At 35.7% G+C, this 18,481-nt stretch overlaps 4 protein-coding genes across 5 annotated transcripts; 3 read left to right on the top strand and 1 right to left on the bottom strand.

Moving 5' to 3' along the window:
* The first annotated feature begins 100 nt into the window (after positions 1-100).
* On the top strand, positions 101-5,571 carry LOC141721335 (putative BPI/LBP family protein At1g04970). 2 transcript variants are annotated; one of them, XR_012574705.1, is made up of 6 exons: positions 101-739; positions 1,232-1,371; positions 1,880-2,231; positions 2,830-3,078; positions 3,644-3,761; positions 5,152-5,288. XR_012574705.1 is itself a non-coding variant. In XM_074524231.1 (6 exons), exons 1-6 carry the CDS (start codon positions 311-313, stop codon positions 5,317-5,319), a joined length of 1,464 nt encoding a protein of 487 aa, XP_074380332.1. In that variant the 5' UTR covers positions 106-310; the 3' UTR covers positions 5,320-5,571. The 2 variants fall into 2 exon arrangements, 1 of the variants encoding a protein (XP_074380332.1); XM_074524231.1 differs by having other exon boundaries at positions 106-739; positions 3,636-3,761; positions 5,152-5,571.
* Positions 5,572-7,490: 1,919 nt separating this feature from the next.
* Positions 7,491-10,728, bottom strand: LOC141721334 (protein HOMOLOG OF MAMMALIAN LYST-INTERACTING PROTEIN 5-like). The gene is made up of 6 exons (XM_074524230.1): positions 10,483-10,728; positions 10,283-10,383; positions 10,024-10,133; positions 9,164-9,239; positions 8,924-9,040; positions 7,491-8,551 (listed from the first exon to the last, which is right to left on the bottom strand). The coding sequence occupies exons 1-6, from the start codon at positions 10,580-10,582 to the stop codon at positions 7,766-7,768; spliced, it is 1,290 nt and encodes a 429-aa protein (XP_074380331.1). The 5' UTR covers positions 10,583-10,728; the 3' UTR covers positions 7,491-7,765.
* Positions 10,729-11,624: 896 nt separating this feature from the next.
* LOC141719896 (uncharacterized) lies at positions 11,625-12,173 on the top strand. The gene has a single exon (XM_074522260.1). The coding sequence runs from the start codon at positions 11,625-11,627 to the stop codon at positions 12,171-12,173; it is 549 nt and encodes a 182-aa protein (XP_074378361.1).
* A 3,181-nt stretch (positions 12,174-15,354) lies between these two features.
* LOC141719895 (secreted RxLR effector protein 161-like) lies at positions 15,355-15,957 on the top strand. Its single transcript, XM_074522258.1, has one exon. It carries the CDS (start codon positions 15,355-15,357, stop codon positions 15,955-15,957), a length of 603 nt encoding a protein of 200 aa, XP_074378359.1.
* The last annotated feature ends 2,524 nt before the right edge of the window (positions 15,958-18,481 follow it).

Here is an 18,481-nt window from a genome sequence, read left to right as displayed (position 1 = left end):
TATCATGTTTGTATACAAGACAGAGATCTGAAAAACAATTTATCTTGCTCTTCAACTGCCTGACTCTGGCATGTGGCTGTGTATAAATAAAAGATTAAACTAGCACTTTTATTTGCTTGCGTCTACGCCACTCTCTCCCCCCGTAACATGAAACGAGAGGTATTTATTGAAGAAAACAACCTCATTTCAACTTCTTGGTGTTTAACTACTTGTTCTAAGCAGCTATCTACCTTTACTTGTACCTACCTCCAACACATAAAACTGCTCTTGCCCCTGGTACTATATCCTCAGTAATTTCTGCTGTGAATTCATGGCTCACCATGATCAACCAATAATTTTCAGTATTTTGTATTTCTTGCTGATATCTTCTTGCCAGTATCTTCATGTTCACTGCAAAGTAGGAGATGCAGGATACATCTCTTTACAAGTATCTGAAAGAGGTCTTGATTTTGTGAAGGATGTGGTAGTGAAGGAGGCTCTTTCTTCTTTAACTCCTCTCCACCTTCCTCGAGTCGAAAAGCCTGTCAAAATCCCATTTCTTGGTAACGTTCAGATTGTTCTTTCAAACATCACTATTAATCACATTGACTTGCCTTCTTCTGTCATCAAAACTGGACAATCCGGTATTACGTTAGCTACATCCAGTGCCACCGCTAATCTCAGTATGGATTGGCGATATTCCTACAGCTCTTGGCTACTTCCTGTTGCTGTTTCTGATCAGGGGGATGCCTCTATTCAGGTGCTTTTCTTTTCCGCAATCTGCTCTGATGCTTCATGTATAGTAATTGACTTTGATCAGAATCTCTTTGCTTTTCGAGTATTGATACTAATTTTTTTTTAAACTTCACTAGTCGTTCTAACTGCTTCTTTAACTAATGGAATCATCTACCATATATTCTAGTTTAGTAAGAGAGCTTCATTGTGATAAAACATGTAATAGTCGTCTTTCATTCATACATCTCTAAACATTAGCTTTTTTACTTCAGCTTTACCTTTAAAAAATTAGTTTGGTCTAATACACTTATTTTTCGTGTTTAATGACAAGTAATAATTTTTTTTGATCATTAGGCTATTAGTCCCAATCCAGAACTTGTTCTAGTTTATTACTAGTCATGATCTAGTACATTTCCCAGAAATAAATGGCGCCTCACTCTTACACGTTCATTTAATAATTAGAGATCTTTTCCCTCTTCTCCTGCAAGGAAAACTAATGAATGTTACATGTTTCAAGGTTGATGGTATGGAAGTTGGACTTACCTTAAGCCTGGAAAACCAGCAAGGGAATCTTAAGCTGTCCCTTCTCGAATGTGGATGCTACGTGAGGGATATATCAATACAGCTGAATGGCGGTGCATCTTGGCTATATCAAGGGTATCACCTCTATAATATATCTCTAGTTACAAGTCATGTCTCTTCTTTTCCCAAATTAGTCATGATTTGAGAATCATAGTCAACTCATATTCTGTCTTGTTCAATATAATGAATTACTAAACTAAGTTTCTTGTGAGGTGAGCAAAGCTATTGCTTTTGCTCGATAACTTCACATAATGACTCTACAATTCTTATCATAGTTATCCATGTTTTACTGAATTCCACATGTTTTTGCAACGGCATGGCATATCTTATTCTTCAATTTTAATCAATATTTTCAATCATTTGTAGTTCATCTATTGAACTATTCAAACAACTTTATAGACTTTGCTATAAGTAATCTGGAAATGTTAGTTAAGTTGCACCTATGTAGAAGCATCTTTCGACTTTCTAACCTTCTGCTTTTCATTCGTTGTCTGTCCTTGAAATATAAGGTATACCATGTCTGCTATTTTTAATGTAGATTGCCTACAATCTCCTGCAGTTAATTCTCCATTATGCTTCCCAGGGTAGCAGATGCTTTTAACGAAGATATTATCTTGTCAGTTGAAGATGCTGTCTCCAATAAAATCAAAGATGGGATCATATATGTTGATTCTTTTTTAGAGTCAGTTCCAAAAGAAATTCCAATAGACAATGTCGCTGCAATTAACGTCACATTGGTGAATGACCCTGTGTTTAGTGATTCTTCATTTGAACTTGAGATTGATGGACTTTTCACCGCAAATAATGAAACTCTGATTTCCAGCCTTCAGAGAGAAGTAAAAGAAGATTCACATTCTTGCGAGGGTCTGAATAAGATGATTTGGATATCATTGCATGAAAAAGTCCTTCACTCAGCTGTTTCAGTTTATTTTGAAGTAAGATCTTATCCTTTAGACCTTCACTATAAACTTAGTTACTTTAAGATCGAAAGAATATGGGGTACTCTACTAAGAGTAACTCAATGCTAATATATCATACAAAAACGCATGGTATTATATTTCTCGTCTCGGTATAGAGAAAAGGGGCAAAAAATCAGAAAGGTGGGCGGAAGGTGCAAAGTTATTTCTTTTCCGTGGATTTTGATTGAAAGTATATAAAAATTTCTCAACTCTAATGATACATCATACATTCTACTAGCATGATTTCATTCTTGTTAGCTCTAGTGTTTCACCAATTAAGTCTTATTTCATATGTACAAATGTCCTCCTTGCCTTTTGATAACAACAAGTTAGTAACCTCTGTAATATAGTACAATGTCTATCAGAGTAAAGATCTAGGATTGAACAACAAAATATTTACATGTTATAGTAATCACGTACAACGCACAGGGTGGTTCTTCCTACCTGGTACATCTGTTGAATGATCCCTGGCTGCAGAGTGTGTTTCACAAGTGTATAGCGATGGTCTTCTTATATTTGCTTCACAGTTCGCAGTTATATGAAATCGGGGTTGATTAATTTTCTTTCATTCCAGGCAGATATGATGCAGTGGGTGGTTGATCAACTGCCTGACCAATCTTTGTTAAATACTGCTGGCTGGAAATATGTTGTTCCTCAGCTGTACAAGAAATTTCCAAATGATGACATGAAGTTGAATATTTCAATATCTTCTCCACCAACTATTAACATTGAACGGCAGAATATTGACGTTGCAGTTGACTTAGATATAACAGTTTATGTTGTCGAATTTGGAGAAGTAATACCCGTTGCATGCATCTCAACTGTAAGTTTGACTAGGCATTACTCTGTAACTCGTATCTTCAACCTCAATTCATCAACTAACCTCAGGTTGTATTATGTTTTTCCAAAATGATATACTTTTTGTTGACAAAATCGGAGAGCTTGTGCTTTAAAGTTTTGAGTAAAATAATACTAGGACTAATGAGTATGCTCGGACTGAGCAAAAAAGTGAGACATTGCCAGAATTTGAGTTGATGAATTTTTTAAAAAAAATTGTAGTATGATATTTATGTACATAAGTCAAAGTTTGTATCTGGATCGTTGTGGCTTGAAGATATTTCTAGCTTCCGGTGCCATTCCATGGATCATCATATTCTGTATTGTTGGGAAGAGAGATTATCTGAAATAACTTGCTGTCATCAACCCCTATAAATTAACAATAGCTAGTCTTTCATTTAGCTGTATAGCGTGTTATAAAAATATACTACTGATAGTGTAATAAACTACAAGGCATTACTTATAGTTATTTGTCGTAATAAGTGATTTTGTTCCCTCTTTATTTTTGTGGAAGTTCGATTAATGGTTCGTAATTTGGTGTAGATGATCAGTGCTACAGGTTTTCCTGAAATCTCAATGCACAAACTAGGTGGTAGTGTTAAATTGACTGGCTTCACCATGGATTTGAAGTGGAGCGAGATTGGTAATTTGCACATGATTCTTATCAAGGTATGCAAGTTCATTATAGAATTCTTCGATTATGATGCGACTACAGTGCACATAGTGAACATCAGAATTAGCACTGACTATATCTGCTGATCTGCATATATCTGAACCTTGACTTCAGTTTTATTTTAATTAACATGCTGGATTTTTTTTTTTGTTTTCATCATATAATTTTTGTAATAAAAGAATACAAATAGTGTGTGGTGTGTACTTGTGTTGCATCAAACTGAATTAACGAAGGGTAAGAATCATGAGAAGTGAGGGTGCATTCAATCTCATCTCTTCCTAAGAGCTGATCATTTTTAAATTCCTCATGGATTTCTTAACGATTGATCCTTCATCCCTTTCGTGGATCAAGGCAGTTAAGTTAATGCCATATGTGTTTTTACCGAATTAATTGGGTTAAATGCTAAGTTTGATTATCCTTGTGATATGACTTAATATTAGCTTTTCTCAATTACTCAGATGCATAAACGTAAATAAGAGAGGGAATTGGTGACGCGGAAAACCCGTAAAAGGGAAAAAACCGCTGGTGGGAATGTATACCCAACCAAAGAAAAATCTCACTAAAATAATGTTTTTTGATACAAGAGTTTTTGTTTAAAATGATCGAATATAATTTGTATCATGAACTCCCATTGATTTGAGTGTATTTGCTGTGTGATTCTTGGGTCTCTCTTTTCAAATGATGCCCACGATCCCTTCTTATCTTTCTTCCTCCTTCTTTCTCTCCAACTGCTCCTCCCTTTTCTCTCTTTGTTCAAATTGTGGTTGCTCCGGATAAGGATAAGCTTACCTATTCTCACTCCTTATAATTCGGAACTAACTGGACCGTGTCGTCTTCAGTCGTCTGCTGCTTCTACCGATGTCGTTCTCGACAGCTTCCTCAGGTTCCCGTCCTGATGTCCCGTCTTGTCTTCCCGTGAAGCCTTCCTGTCATGTTGCGAAATTTCATATATAACAATATGCTAAGAGGAAAAATAGTTCAATTTCTTGGGTTTTATCAATCAACTCGAAAGAGGGAAACCCCCTTCTCAGTAGGATCTGCAGACCAACTTTCACTCCTCGTTTTGCCTGGTTCTTGCTGCTCCTTAAACCTCACAGTCCCTTCTCTTCTAGCAGCACTAAGTCTTAGTGATTGAAGCTTCCACCTTACTGTATGATTCTAGTGATCATTTGTTTCGCTTCTGGTAGAAGTTGTTCTTTGCTACCTGGCTCTTTCCTCAAAGACAAAGAAGTCAGAGGGCAGCGTTTTTGCATAAGAATATATGACACTTTGATGAAAAGTTGTATGCTAGTGTCCTCTTCTTTTTTCATTGAAGTCTTGATGTATGTATATATGAATCGTTTATACCTTTGTCGAATAATTGCTAAGCTGTTATTCTTTATGCAGTCCTTTGTATCCGCAAGTCTCAAAACTGTGGTACTGCCATACCTGAATATTCTCCTCTGGGAAGGATTTCCCCTTCCCCATTTCCGTGGATATGAACTTCAGAATGCTCAAATTCTTTCCGACGATTCAAAAATCATGATATGCAGTGATGTGGCATCCATAAAATAGTCAGAATTATCTTTCTCTGTGCCTCGAGGCAAAGTAGACTGCAGTAGGTTACATATCTAGTGTTGTAATGTACCATATACAAAGCCACAGAGATGTCTAATTTGTTTTTAATAATTTGATATCTTCTGAGTGACATGTAACCTTCTGATCATGTTCAAATGTTACCGTTAGATTCTTATGATACTACTACAAACTTTTACAACATTATGAATGTCGTATTATGTATTGCAGCGAAACAGATAAATACTATCAGATGTTGCCTAAGATTGTTAAATTTGATCCATATCTATGGAACCCATTTCATTGATATCCAAACTGTTAAGTAACCAATTGTTTTAAAACCTTAATGTGGTAGAGAAAGGCCCGAACAAGATCTTATATTCTTTAACACGAACTGTTCTACTATGGAGAAACAGAATATCATATAGGAAGACACTAGAGCTTGATAATCGATCTATAAAAAAGAATAAGCTATCAGCTTTGATTTTATACATAACAAAATAGCTCAAAGAACAAAATATATATCTGGTCATACTGATACACTGAGACATGACTTCTGATACCGCTCCAAGCATGTGGCAGCCTCACACTCACTTCTTAGAGTAATAGTAACCATCTGCTGAATCCATAAAGAATATATCGGCCACTTCAGGTAGCGTAAACCTCACTTTCTTTTTTCCCTTGGCATCGATTTGTCTCGTTATTACTGAAGAATCCTCCTGCGCTTTCTTATCTTCATCATCGTCATTGGCCTTCAAGTTCATCTTTTCCAGACACAAACTATCTATACGTTTTGATGTGCCTACTTCAATTATGTTTTCTTCCTCGTACGAAGGGTGCACTCTGCCTGAGAATTGGACATTGAAGCTAGGTGAGTTCATAATCCAATCTTGTAAAGTCGGTTTGTTTACTCTCTTCAGTATAGGCTGTATTTTCTCCTGTTGATGAGGTGTTACCAACGGCCTCTTCTTCGTATCTCTCGATGAGCATCTTGGCTTTATATACTCGAACATGGATGCTGATAAACCAAGGCACCTTCTTCGCTCTACAACATTCCGGTTTGCTGAGATTTTCTGGTTTTCATGCACAACATCGCGTAAACTTGATCTGGTTTTCACCTTTTTCTCACTGGTGTTGATCATTATCGGAATCTGAGGTTGAAGCAAGTCTATGCACCCACTGGTTTAACATCACCAAAGTTAGAGAGACGAATATATAAGGAATGCATTGGATGCCATAGCAAGAATTGATGTATTCCAAGAACGTTCGATACATTATAGGTAGAGATACTATCAATGAAAGTGAGGAGTCTAAGAGACGCCAAATACGAAACATGTTGGATAATTGGATTTGATCCTCTCAGGATGCATGTATTGTAAAAGGCTAGTTTCGTAATCCCTGAACCCGATAGTGACAAAAAATGTCGAAAAAGGATAGAGTATACTAGTTACTCTTTGGTTGGCCTGTCCGACACCGTCTAACACTTGTCTAGGACAAGGGTGGTATGCATTGTCAAGATGGAGAGGTGAAGAATACAAAGGACCTCCCTTAGTTATTTTACTATGTACCTGACCGCCTAATTGTCAACGGCTTGCATCTGTGTTTACTGTTTGGCCTACTCTTTTGAAGTTTGTATCATCTAGAAATTAAAATGATAATTCCTTTGGAAGCTTTAGTTGTATTTTAGAGGCATTATCCCACGCATAGATAATAATATTCCTAATTCTCAACCTATTGATCTTTACTTTACATGTTTAGTTTCAGTATTTTAGAGGCATTATTAGGTACATGGATAATGATATAACTAATTCTCAAACCTATTAATCTTTATTTTACACGTACCGCAATCTTTTATCTTGATACGATATGTTATAGCATATGCGATCTTTTATCTTGATACGATATGTTGTAGCATAAATAAGGAATCACTAGCTTTTCATCTTTGCTGTTGCTGAGAATTTGGATGTAACCATTTAATTGTTAGTCTGCTACAACAAGAACTCATTAATATAAATGGAGTAAGGCTCTCATTCCATGCTCTTGCATCATCTAAATACTTTCAGAGCAGTTTATAGTTGGCACTTTCCGAGTATGAGTTATTTTTTAAGTCAGACAAAGGGTTTAATAAACAGGATTAGATTATACTACCAATACAGCATCAGCAAAAGATAGAAGTGTAGGAGCCAAAAGAGTATCATTTGTCCACAGTCAGCGATATAAATGCTCTAAATGAGTATCATATGTTCCAATCGAGAATATGGAAGCGGGGTAAAAGAGCATCAAATGTTCCAATTAGCATGGAACCAAAACAAGTGATTTCGTAATTCATAAGCTGCAAGTAGCACCCTCCTAACTTCTACTTACAAACTTTACAAACCGAGGAAGACCAAGTGAATAAAAATCGGATGATACATATCCATCCAGCTTTGGAACTCTTGAAACAAACTCACTGACCTGCTGACGGTATCGTCAAAAGTTCAAGTGATTTCTTAAGGTAGTCAACGGCAATCGAGACATCATCAAATGCCAGTGCACCCACTGCAAATCTTGCCGCCTTGTGTGCCTCTGCAATTTTTTCAGGTGGAGGCTGATAATTGCTATCATATTTAAATTCTTGAACAGAAGCAGGAGCAAGGTCTGAAACGGTTCCATTTCTACCATTTGAGCTCTGCTGCACTGATGAAGGGTAGTTTGATGCATCAGAAGCCGATGTGATGTTGTAAGAAGAATCGGAACCTTGATGGTAAGAAGGCTGATGAGTGGGAGCAGCAGGAAGACTACTCTCTGTAAAACTAGGGTAAGTCTGGAAGTTTGGATATGTGTAAGAAGTGTCATGAGATGGGTACTGTGAAAAATGTGGTCGAGGTTCTTGAGGAAATGACTGCTGCTGATATGGTTGAGCATAGGTATTATTTTCTGGTCTGCTGGTAAAATTTGGTGGTTGGTGGGAATTATGGGATGAGTAATCATCGTTCGGGGGAGGTTGATGGTAAGTATGGGATGAATAATCATTGGTTGGAGGCTGATGAAAACTAGGGGACTGAAAATTGTTTGTAGGATAAGGAGATGGAGGAATGTTGGAGGGAGGTGGTGTAAGGTTTTTTGCGGGAGGTAAAGGTGATGGAGTAGTGGTTAAGGATTGTTTGGGATCAACACTTTCATAAGACTGGGTTGATGGATCATACTCTGATGCAGATTTCATAACCGGATCAGTATTGCCTGGCTCAGAATTCTACAAAAAGAGAATGTTATAGTTAGACAACCACAAACTGATTACCATGTTATTTATTCTTCATATGCACTTGAACAAGTTAAGCCAATAACAGTTCATTTTGTAAGAAGCAAATAAAGTCTCAGCATCTAATCCTCTGAGCCACATATCATCGCCAACAATATATGGTATATATTGATACTGCAATAATTAAACACTTCGCAGTTGGGAGAATACTAGCATATGATTAAATTGGTCACCAACAGTTCGGTACATTTGTCTTGCATAAAATAACCGATGTATTCTTGCATAAAATAACTGATATAATTCTTACAAGTCTTATATATCATTAACCAGAAGAGATGGTATAGAACATACATAATTACTACTTACCGGGCTAGATATATCATTATCACCTCCGGGAGGGCCTGGTACGGGTGTCCTTCCTTCTTTTAGAGCTTTGCTTATATCTGCGGCTTTCCATGCTGCATATTTTTGTTTCTGTTCCAGCTGCCAAAGAAAAATTAAAAATTAAAATATTTATTTTGCACATGATTACTGATCAACTACATCCATTTAATGATGACTTGCATACATAAACATGCGAATATGGAAAGGTAGCCAGAGACTTACATCAGGTTGAAGTGGGCCAAACTGATTAAGAATTTCAAAGAAAATACTTGCAGCATAGAAGGTCTTTGCGGTACTCCTGCAAAAAAATTGTAAGGTCATAACTGATAAAGAACAAGCAGCAGCACAAGAGATTGCAAGTTTGTATGAAGGAATGGCAAGTCATTCCAACATCCAAGTTAACAAAGATATCTACTCTGTTCAACTCACGTCCCTTTTTTCTTTTCACTTAGGAGAAGCAGGAACTATATAAAGGTATAGCCTTGCAATTATCAATATGATAATGTTAAAAAGAAACACAAACCATGTTTATCATATATTAAAATTTTGGAGGTTGAAACCACTGGCACGATGGCTATAAAATCTAAGTAAACATCATCGTGTAGCAGCAAAATCTGACATAACTGTACCACATGTATTACAACTTATAATACAAGTAAAGTGGTAAACCAAACAAAACATACCAAGTACATCACACTGGAGAGGGACCTGAGACCTCTACCTTAACAAATCAAGTACAACCACTTTTCTGTATCTCTAATTTTGCAACACAACCAAAATTCTACAACATGATGAAAATTTATCCACCTAAACTGAGTTATCAACTTTAAGTCCAAAATCTAAATGTAGGTAACCGCAAATTTCAAAAATTTCAATTTATGTGTAGCTGAGGACTAATTAAAGGTTACGGAAACGTTTCCAGTCCCATATAACTAAAAATCATTTCTAAATGAGACCCAAACACAATTCAAATCAAACGACCTACCCTTGTATGTCCATTAAAGCAAGCTGTAGCAATAAGACATACTAAATCCAATCAGTGTATAGTAAAATGCAAGTAAGAAGGGGATTAAGAATGGTACTTATCAGCCCGGCCAGCCCGATCTTGCTTATCTGCTTTTGCGAACACATTCAAGGCAAATCCCTCAATGTGTAAACTGTCATCCGGTGTCAACTCTAGTGACTTCTTATCCTATTAAAAATTAAAATAGCAACCCAAAACTTAATCGCCAGTATCAAACACAACTCGAACCAATTATTATAACATACTTCCTTTCCGCTTTATTGAATTATAACTAAATTAAGCTTAAATCGAAATTGACCCGTTGAAATAATAAAAACCTTTTCGAGTTGTTTGATAAGAGAAACAAGGAGAGAATTGGTGGTCTTAGTACGGTCAGTTTGGGGGATCTTCAATCCTCTTTCCATAGCATACAATCGACCTGGACAATCCGAATCACAATTAAGTAATTAAATAAATATAGATATGAGAATTAAAAAATTAATAATTAAAAATGAGTTAGGATTAGGGATTGGATTACAGTAATAGGCGACGAGAGGATCGTGCTTTTGCAACTCATCGGCGCGTTGTAAATAAGGAAGTAGCAGCTTCGCCGGTTCATTTTCGTTTCCAGTACTCATCTCCGCCTCTTTTCTTCAACTATAACACTTTCTAGATTGTACTCCGATCGTATATCATACACAATACTACTTTTTATTCAACCACTTATTTTTTCTTCTTAATTAAGAAAAATATGTCTACGTTGTAGGAAGGCTAGACTTAGACTTAGAAATCTTCGCATTACATTTAATTTTCTTATATCTTGTTTTGGCTATAAATAGCTTCGTTTGTGATGAATAAAAACACACCTCCGAGCAGCAACATTCCTCTCATTTGCTTGCATTCTTCTTTTATCAGCTCTTCAACCCTTTCATTAATCCAGCTATTGTTATAATATAGTTAGTATTTTACAACACGTTATCAGTATGAAGTCCTGCCGAAATTGAGAAGATATAATTTTAATTTAAATATGCATATATATGAGTAGACGTGGTTACACCATCTACATATAATTTATATATATATATATATGTGACCGAAATAGACGTGGTTACACCCTATACTAATAATTTAAATATATGCCGGAGCACCGCCTATTAAATTATTTTACGGTACCATTTAATTTTGGGTAATACCGAAATATAGTGGGAACCTTAATTTATAAATTGCATAATTATCGGATAATAACTTTGCCCATAACTAACTTATGCAGGATTGTCCACTTTAATTTATTATTGATCGGAGATAACCTGCATACGCAGACGTCCGTATGGCGGGTGAAAATCCATTTGTCATTTTATATATAGATTTGTTTATATTATCAATGATAATAATGATATATACATTGATTATTGCATACTTGTTAACGCACCCGATTAAGTAGAATTTTATGTAATATTTACATTGATGAATTAAAATTTAATAATTTTCGTGTTAATTCAGATTTAGTATGACAAATATTACAAGTTCGTTTCCTTGGACATTTCTGGCGATAATTAGTTATCATGGGTACAAGATGTAAAGTTGCATTTGGGTTCAAAGAAATTAAGCGATACAATAAAGGCAGAAAATAAATCCACGGCTGAAGAAAACTTTACCTCCATAATTTTTCTCCGACACCACATGCATGAAGATTTAAAATCTGAGTACTTAGAAGTCGAGTATCCTTTTATTTTATGGGAAAATCTAAAGGATATGTTCGATCACCAGAAACTAGTTTATCTACCTGCAGCTGAAAATGATTGGGCTAATTTAAGACTTCAGGATTTTAAGAGTGTCCGAGCATATAGCTCTGCTTTGTTCAAAATAAGTTTTAGGCTTATTATGTGCGGTGAGAAAGTTACGGAAAAAAGAAAAATCGATAAAACACTATCAACTTTTCACCCCAACAATATCAACTTAGCAGAGATGTACAGGGAGCGCAAATTCACTAAATTCGGGGATCTTCTATCAACTCTCCTCGTTGCTGAACAGAATCATGAATTGGTGATTAAGAATCATCAATCCCGTTCAACAGGATCTGCCCCATTACCTGAAGTAAATAACATGTCATTCCAGCAGAATGTACGTGGAAGAGGGTATAGAGGTGGACGGGGCCAAGGGCGGTACCGTGGACGAGGTCGGAGCCACGAGCATTTTCGTCCATATAACAACTCTGGTCACCGGAAGTGACAATCTGAATCACAGAGTAAAAGAAAGGCATCACGAGGAGGAAAAACTGAAAATGTTTGCTATAGGTGCGGCATGAATGGGCACTGGACACGTAATTGTCATACCCCAGATCATCTTGTTAAGTTATACCAATCTTCTCAAAAATCAAAAGAGAAAATGGTAGAAATAAATTTCGCCAACAATAACATAGATGATTTCTCGAGAATCACAACCGGAGGAATAAGCATTAATGGTCCGAATGAACCTAACGAAACTCCCATATGGGAGGCTGAAGATTAGTAGTGTGTATTGTGTGCTTTATTTTGTTTGAACTATGTAGTGTGTTATGTTCTTATCAAATAAATTATGTTTCTTAATTATATACAGAATGGATTCTGAAGATATATGCATTGCTGATTGTGGTACAACTCATACGATTCTACAGAACCAAAAGTATTTTACCCAAATAACCAAAACCAAAGCTCAAGTCGGAACGATTTCCGGCGTATCTAATATAATCGAAGGTTTTGGAAAAGCTAGTTTCGTCCTACCTAACGGTACATACATACACATTTCAAATGTATTATATTCTAGTAAGTCTACTAGAAATCTTCTTAGTTTTAAAGATATTCGACTCAATGATTTTCACATCGAAACTACCTCTGAGGCTGATAGAGAATATCTTCTTATTACTTTCGTTAATCCTAGCAACAAGAAAATCTTAGAAAAGTTTCACTCACTTTCCTCAGAATTATACATGATGAAAATTAGAACTATTGAGTCACACAATGTCATTGCTTCCAAACTCATAGATCCAAAATCTTTTACTCTTTGGCATGAAAGATTAGGTCATCCTGGCGTCTCTATGATGCGTCGTATTATAAATAATTCTACTGGCCATCTTCTTAAAGATTTTAAAGTTCTTTCCAACAATGACCTCCCATGTTCAGCATGTTCTTTAGGAAAATTGATCACTCGACCATCCCCTACTAAAGTTCAGCTTGAAAGCCCAACTTTTCTAGAAAGGATCCAATACGACATATGTGGACCTATACACCCATCATCTGGCCCATTTAGATACTTCATGGTATTAATTGATGCCTCAACTGGATGGTCTCATGTTTGTCTTCTCTCAACTCGTAATGATGCTTTTGCAAAATTACTTGCCCAAATAATCAAATTACGAGCTCAATTCCCAGATCATTGCATCAAGTCAATTCGTTTAGATAATGTCGGAGAATTCACATCTGCAACTTTTGTCGACTATTGCATGTCTGTAGGAATCTCAGTTGAACACCCAGTTCCTCATGTACATACACAAAATGGGTTAGCCGAGTCTTTTATCAAAAGACTCCAACTTATTGCAAGTTCGTTGTTGTTGAAAGCAAAATTACCTACATCTATTTGGGGTCACGCAATACTTCATGCTGCTAATATTATTAGGATTAGACCAACTTCCTACAACCAACATTCTCCGCTACAACTGGTACTTGGTCAAGTTCCTAATATTTCTCACTTCAAAATTTTTGGATGTGCTGTATATGTACCGATTGCTCCACCACAAAGATCGAAGATGGGAGCTCAAAGAAGAATAGGTATCTACGTTGGTTTTGATTCCACATCTATAATTAGATATCTGGAACCTATAACTGGAGATTTATTTACCGCAAGATATGCAGATTGTCATTTTGACGAGTCTATGTTTCCTCCCTTAGAAGGAGATAAACATTCGAATAAAGTTAATCCTGACCTATCATGGAATGCAACAGGACTATATTTTCTAGATCCACGTACCGGTCAATGCGAACTTGAAGTTAAAAGAATTATCCATATGCAAAATATTGCAAACCAAATGCCTGACGCATTTAACGATTCTAGAAATATAACTAAATCTCATATACCTGCAGTAAATACTCCAGCCAGAATAGATATACCAATTCAAAAATCAGATACTAAAGAATTGGTTACAGAATCAAAACCACGCCTAAAGCGCGGTAGACCGGTTGGTACAAAAGATGTTGCACCACGAAAAAGAAAAATAAAGAAAATTGTTCCTGAAGTGGCACATGCTCCAGAAGAAGCAAATACCCCTGAAGTGGTATTATCTCCTGAAGAGATTCCATCCTCTGAAGATACGGGATTAAACAATCATGAAATTTCAATAAATTATGTGCATGATATGAAATTATGGGATCGAAGTAAAGCCATAATTGATGATATATTTGTGTATTCCGCAGTATTGGATGTAGACATAAATTCTGATCCCGAACCACAAAGTGTGGATGAATGCCGTCAAAGAAAAGACTGGCCAAAATGGAAAGACGCAATCCAAACATAATTAAATTCATTGTGTAAAAGAGAAGTATTTGGACCTGTTGTCCAAACACCAATTGGTGTAAACCCTGTTGGGAATAAATGGGTATTCATAAGAAAACGAAATGAAAAGAATGAAATTATGAGATATAAAGCCCGACTTGTAGCACAAGGGTTTTCTCAAAAGCCTGACATTGATTATCAAGAGACATACTCGCCAGTGATTGATGGAATTACTTTTCGTTTTATATTAGGTATCGCATCTAAAGAAAATTTGGAAACACGTCTTATGGACGTCGTAACTGCATACCTATATGGTTCACTCGATAGTGAAATTTTTATGAAAATCCCAGAAGGGTTAAAAATGGATGAGTTCAAGAAACCTCGTCATATATACTCCATTAAACTTCAACGATCATTGTATGGACTGAAACAATCTGGTCGTATGTGGTATAACAGACTAAGTCGTTATTTGCAAAAGAATGGGTATATTAGTAACCAAATTTCTCCATGTGTTTTTATCAAAAAATCACAATCTGGTTTTGTGATTATTGCTGTATATGTGGATGATTTAAATCTTGTAGGAACATCTACAGAGGTTAATGATATTGTCATATACCTAAAGACAGAGTTTGAAATGAAAGATCTTAGAAAGACAAAATATTGTCTTGGGATACAAGTCGAGCACTTGTCAACATGAATTTTCCTCCACCAAACCACATATACAGAAAAGGTTTTGAACATATTTTACATGGAAAAATCTCATCCATTGACTACTCCAATGGTGGTTAGATCTTTAGAGCCTGATAAAGATCCATTTCGACCACGAGAAGATGATTAAGATGTTCTTGGTCCTGAAGTCCCATATCTAGGCGCGATTGGTGCGCTTATGTATCTTGCAAATAATACAAGGCCAAATATTGCATTTGCTGTGAATTTATTGGCTAGATTTAGCTCTGCTCCGATGGATAGGCATTGGAATGGGATCAAACATATATTCTGTTATCTTCGTGGAACAACAGACTTTGGATTATTCTTCCCGAAAAACTCGACATCTCAGTTAATTGGATATGCAGACGCTGGATATTTGTCAGATCCTCATTTTGGTAAATCACAAATTGGATATGTGTTTACATATTGCGGTACAACCATTTCCTGGAAATCTACGAAGCAAACTACAGTGGCAACCTCAACAAATCACTCAGAACTCATTGCAATTCATGAAACCAGTAGAGAATGTGTTTGGTTGCGATCTATCATCAAGAATATTCAGGAATCATGTGGATTATCAGACATCTCTAGAAGTCCTACCATTATGTTTGAGGATAACACCGCATGCATTGATCAACTCAAGGAAGGATATATCGAAGGAGACAGGACGAAGCACATTTCACCAAAATTCTTCTACACTCATGAGCTTCAAAAGAATGGTGAAATTGATATACAACAAATTCGATCACGTGACAACCTTGCTGATTTATTTACGAAATAATTATCGAATTCAACATTTGGGAAGTTACGACATAACATTGGAATGCGTCGATTCAAGGATTTGTTACAACAAAATTTTGGAGAATGATTAGTTCTTCCAAGGGGAGATTGTACTCTTTTTCCTTCGCCAAAGTTTTTATCCCATTGGGTTTTTCTTTGACAAGGTTTTAACGAGGCAGTCTATGATCCATTCCAAAATAACAATCAAAGGGGAGTGTTGTAAATTGATTGTTATTGTCAAAGATTAAATAGTAAGGCTAGGCTTAGACTTGGAAATCTTCACATTACATTTAATTTCCTTGTCTCTTATTTTGGCCATAAATAGCTTCGTTTGTGATGAATAAAAACACACCTCCGAGCAGCAACATCCCTCTCATGTGTTTGCATTCTTCTTTTATCAGCTTTTCAACCATTTCATTTAATCCGGCTATTGTTATAATATAGTTAGTATTTTACAACAGTTTACAATTATTTTACAAGAAATAATATTCACATGAGGATACAATAATGTATTTGTTATTATCTAATTAAAACTAAAAAAACAATTGAAATTTCGAGTTTCATACTTTTATTATTTATAGAATTGGATGTTTTCATTTTGGACAACAAATGGGGAGTAATTTGTATACATTTATGCATGAAATCTTTTTTGTCAAATAAAGAAAAATGTTGTAAATTTTGCATTTTTAAGGATACATTTGAGATCATAATTAAAATTGTAGTTGAAAATATAGTCTTTTCCTGATACTAAGATTTTTAAGTTATAACAGAGAAACTAACGTTTTGCCAAGATTTGATACTGTTCATAAATTTTCGATATGGAATGGAGTCAAAAGTAATTATTGTTAAATTTTAAATTTTAGCCAAAATCTAAACTATTTTCTGTGCTGATATTTAATATATAAAAAATGGATGCTTGAACTACTAAAGATTATGCTTAATGCTGCTTTGTAGTATTTTTGAACACAAATGCTAGGTTACTCAAAAATTTTCATTTTGTATTAATATACATTTACAAATTAAAACATGACATGTATTTGTCATATTATTTGATAAAAATTTTGAGAATTTTTTTTGAGAAACATAGCACTAATCAATTTTAAATAATCAAAACAGCAACTCCAACAAGTTATTTAGGATAATTTGTTAAAAATGGTGTTACACTTCTTGATCCTTATTTTTAAGGACTGTACATGCCTTATCTTATTTTTGTCAATTTAATTAGCTCTTACATTCCTTATTCTTTTCACGATAGGCAAGTAGGATGCAGTTGGAGTTGGCTCTTGCATTACCAATAAAACTATACTCCAGCAGTATGAGATGCCACACCAATGCATCCTCTCCCAAAAGCTAACACCAATGAACAATATCATTGAAATATCTTAGAACTAAGTTAGACATGCCATAACAATGAGCTACTTAACTCTAACATCTAAAGGAGGTTTGTGTCTGGGCCTGATCACAGTTGTATTTCAGCAAATTTAACTTCAATGCTGGTTAATGCTAACAACAGAAGACACAAAACATATCCTATAAAATTCCTTTCACATAAGAAACATTTGATCAAGTAAAGACTGATTATATCACATCAACAGTCTTGGGAGAGGGGGGAAGGAGTACAACCAACCAAATCAGCTAAGCATTCTAATCAAGTTTGCTCGAATTACACATATCTGAGATCTGTATATAGATAGATAAAAATTGACCGTTAAAATAAAAAGGTACCAAAACAGAAATACAGAATATTCAGAAGCGGTCAAGATGTCTAAAAGCTAAACAATTCACAGGACAAACTGAGAAAGAAAGGGAACTAAAACATCGTTATTCAGTAGGATAGGCGATGGCACATGGCAACTACAATCAATTTTCCTGGACGTGCTCAAATCCTTCGATTGAAATGAAGCTCTCTGCATGCTTGAGAACTCTCGTCATAAAGCTTCGAGATGGGCGTCCAATACATTTAGTCTCTTTCTTGCCATCATCATACAACATTTCTCCTGCTCCAGTTCTTACAACATACTGTTTAGCACCCAAATACAGAAAAACCCACTCTATCTCCAAACCAGCATCAAATTTGAACTTCTTGCTCCAAGACACCTCACCGAAAACTGTCTCCATAGTCCACAAACTAATCATCTCCTTATCAACCAAACCATCACCGCCAGATTCAACAACAACCGCAATCGAACCTTCAACATCCAAAACATTCGAAATCCTTCTTTTTAAAGTAACAGGAAACGAAATCAGTCCAAACACCTCACTCCGCAAATCAAATGTCACAATCTCATGCATACCTTCCAAATACAAAACCCCATCCAAAACAGGCCCCGATATCAAAACAGGACAACCCGGAACGACACAAAAGACGTAAACACCACATCAACCTCAATGTCCCTCCTGGAATCAGCATTCGAAGAATAAACCTCAATAATCGACACCGTCACAAGTTGAGAATTACCAACCCTTACATACTGAATTCTCAATACCTTAAAGTCATTTAAAACACAATCAAACCCAAACACTAC

The sequence above is a fragment of the Apium graveolens genome, chromosome 4 (genome assembly GCF_009905375.1).
Source record: "Apium graveolens cultivar Ventura chromosome 4, ASM990537v1, whole genome shotgun sequence".
NCBI lineage: Eukaryota > Viridiplantae > Streptophyta > Magnoliopsida > Apiales > Apiaceae > Apium > Apium graveolens.
This window is presented reverse-complemented; position numbering and strand designations above follow the sequence as displayed.

Bases quoted from the DNA above. Each gene is read 5' to 3' on its own strand.
- LOC141721335 (XM_074524231.1), top strand. From the start codon at position 311: ATGGCTCACCATGATCAACCAATAATTTTCAGTATTTTGTATTTCTTG. The intron at 3,079-3,635 runs GTAAGTTTGACT...AATTTGGTGTAG, and splicing joins CCGTTGCATGCATCTCAACT to ATGATCAGTGCTACAGGTTT. The intron at 3,762-5,151 runs GTATGCAAGTTC...TTCTTTATGCAG, and splicing joins TGCACATGATTCTTATCAAG to TCCTTTGTATCCGCAAGTCT.
- LOC141721334 (XM_074524230.1), bottom strand. From the start codon at position 10,582: ATGAGTACTGGAAACGAAAATGAACCGGCGAAGCTGCTACTTCCTTAT. The intron at 10,384-10,482 runs GTAATCCAATCC...CGGATTGTCCAG, and splicing joins TCCTCTCGTCGCCTATTACT to GTCGATTGTATGCTATGGAA. The intron at 9,240-10,023 runs GTACCATTCTTA...ATTTTTTTGCAG, and splicing joins CGGGCTGGCCGGGCTGATAA to GAGTACCGCAAAGACCTTCT.
- LOC141719896 (XM_074522260.1), top strand. From the start codon at position 11,625: ATGCATGAAGATTTAAAATCTGAGTACTTAGAAGTCGAGTATCCTTTT.
- LOC141719895 (XM_074522258.1), top strand. From the start codon at position 15,355: ATGTATCTTGCAAATAATACAAGGCCAAATATTGCATTTGCTGTGAAT.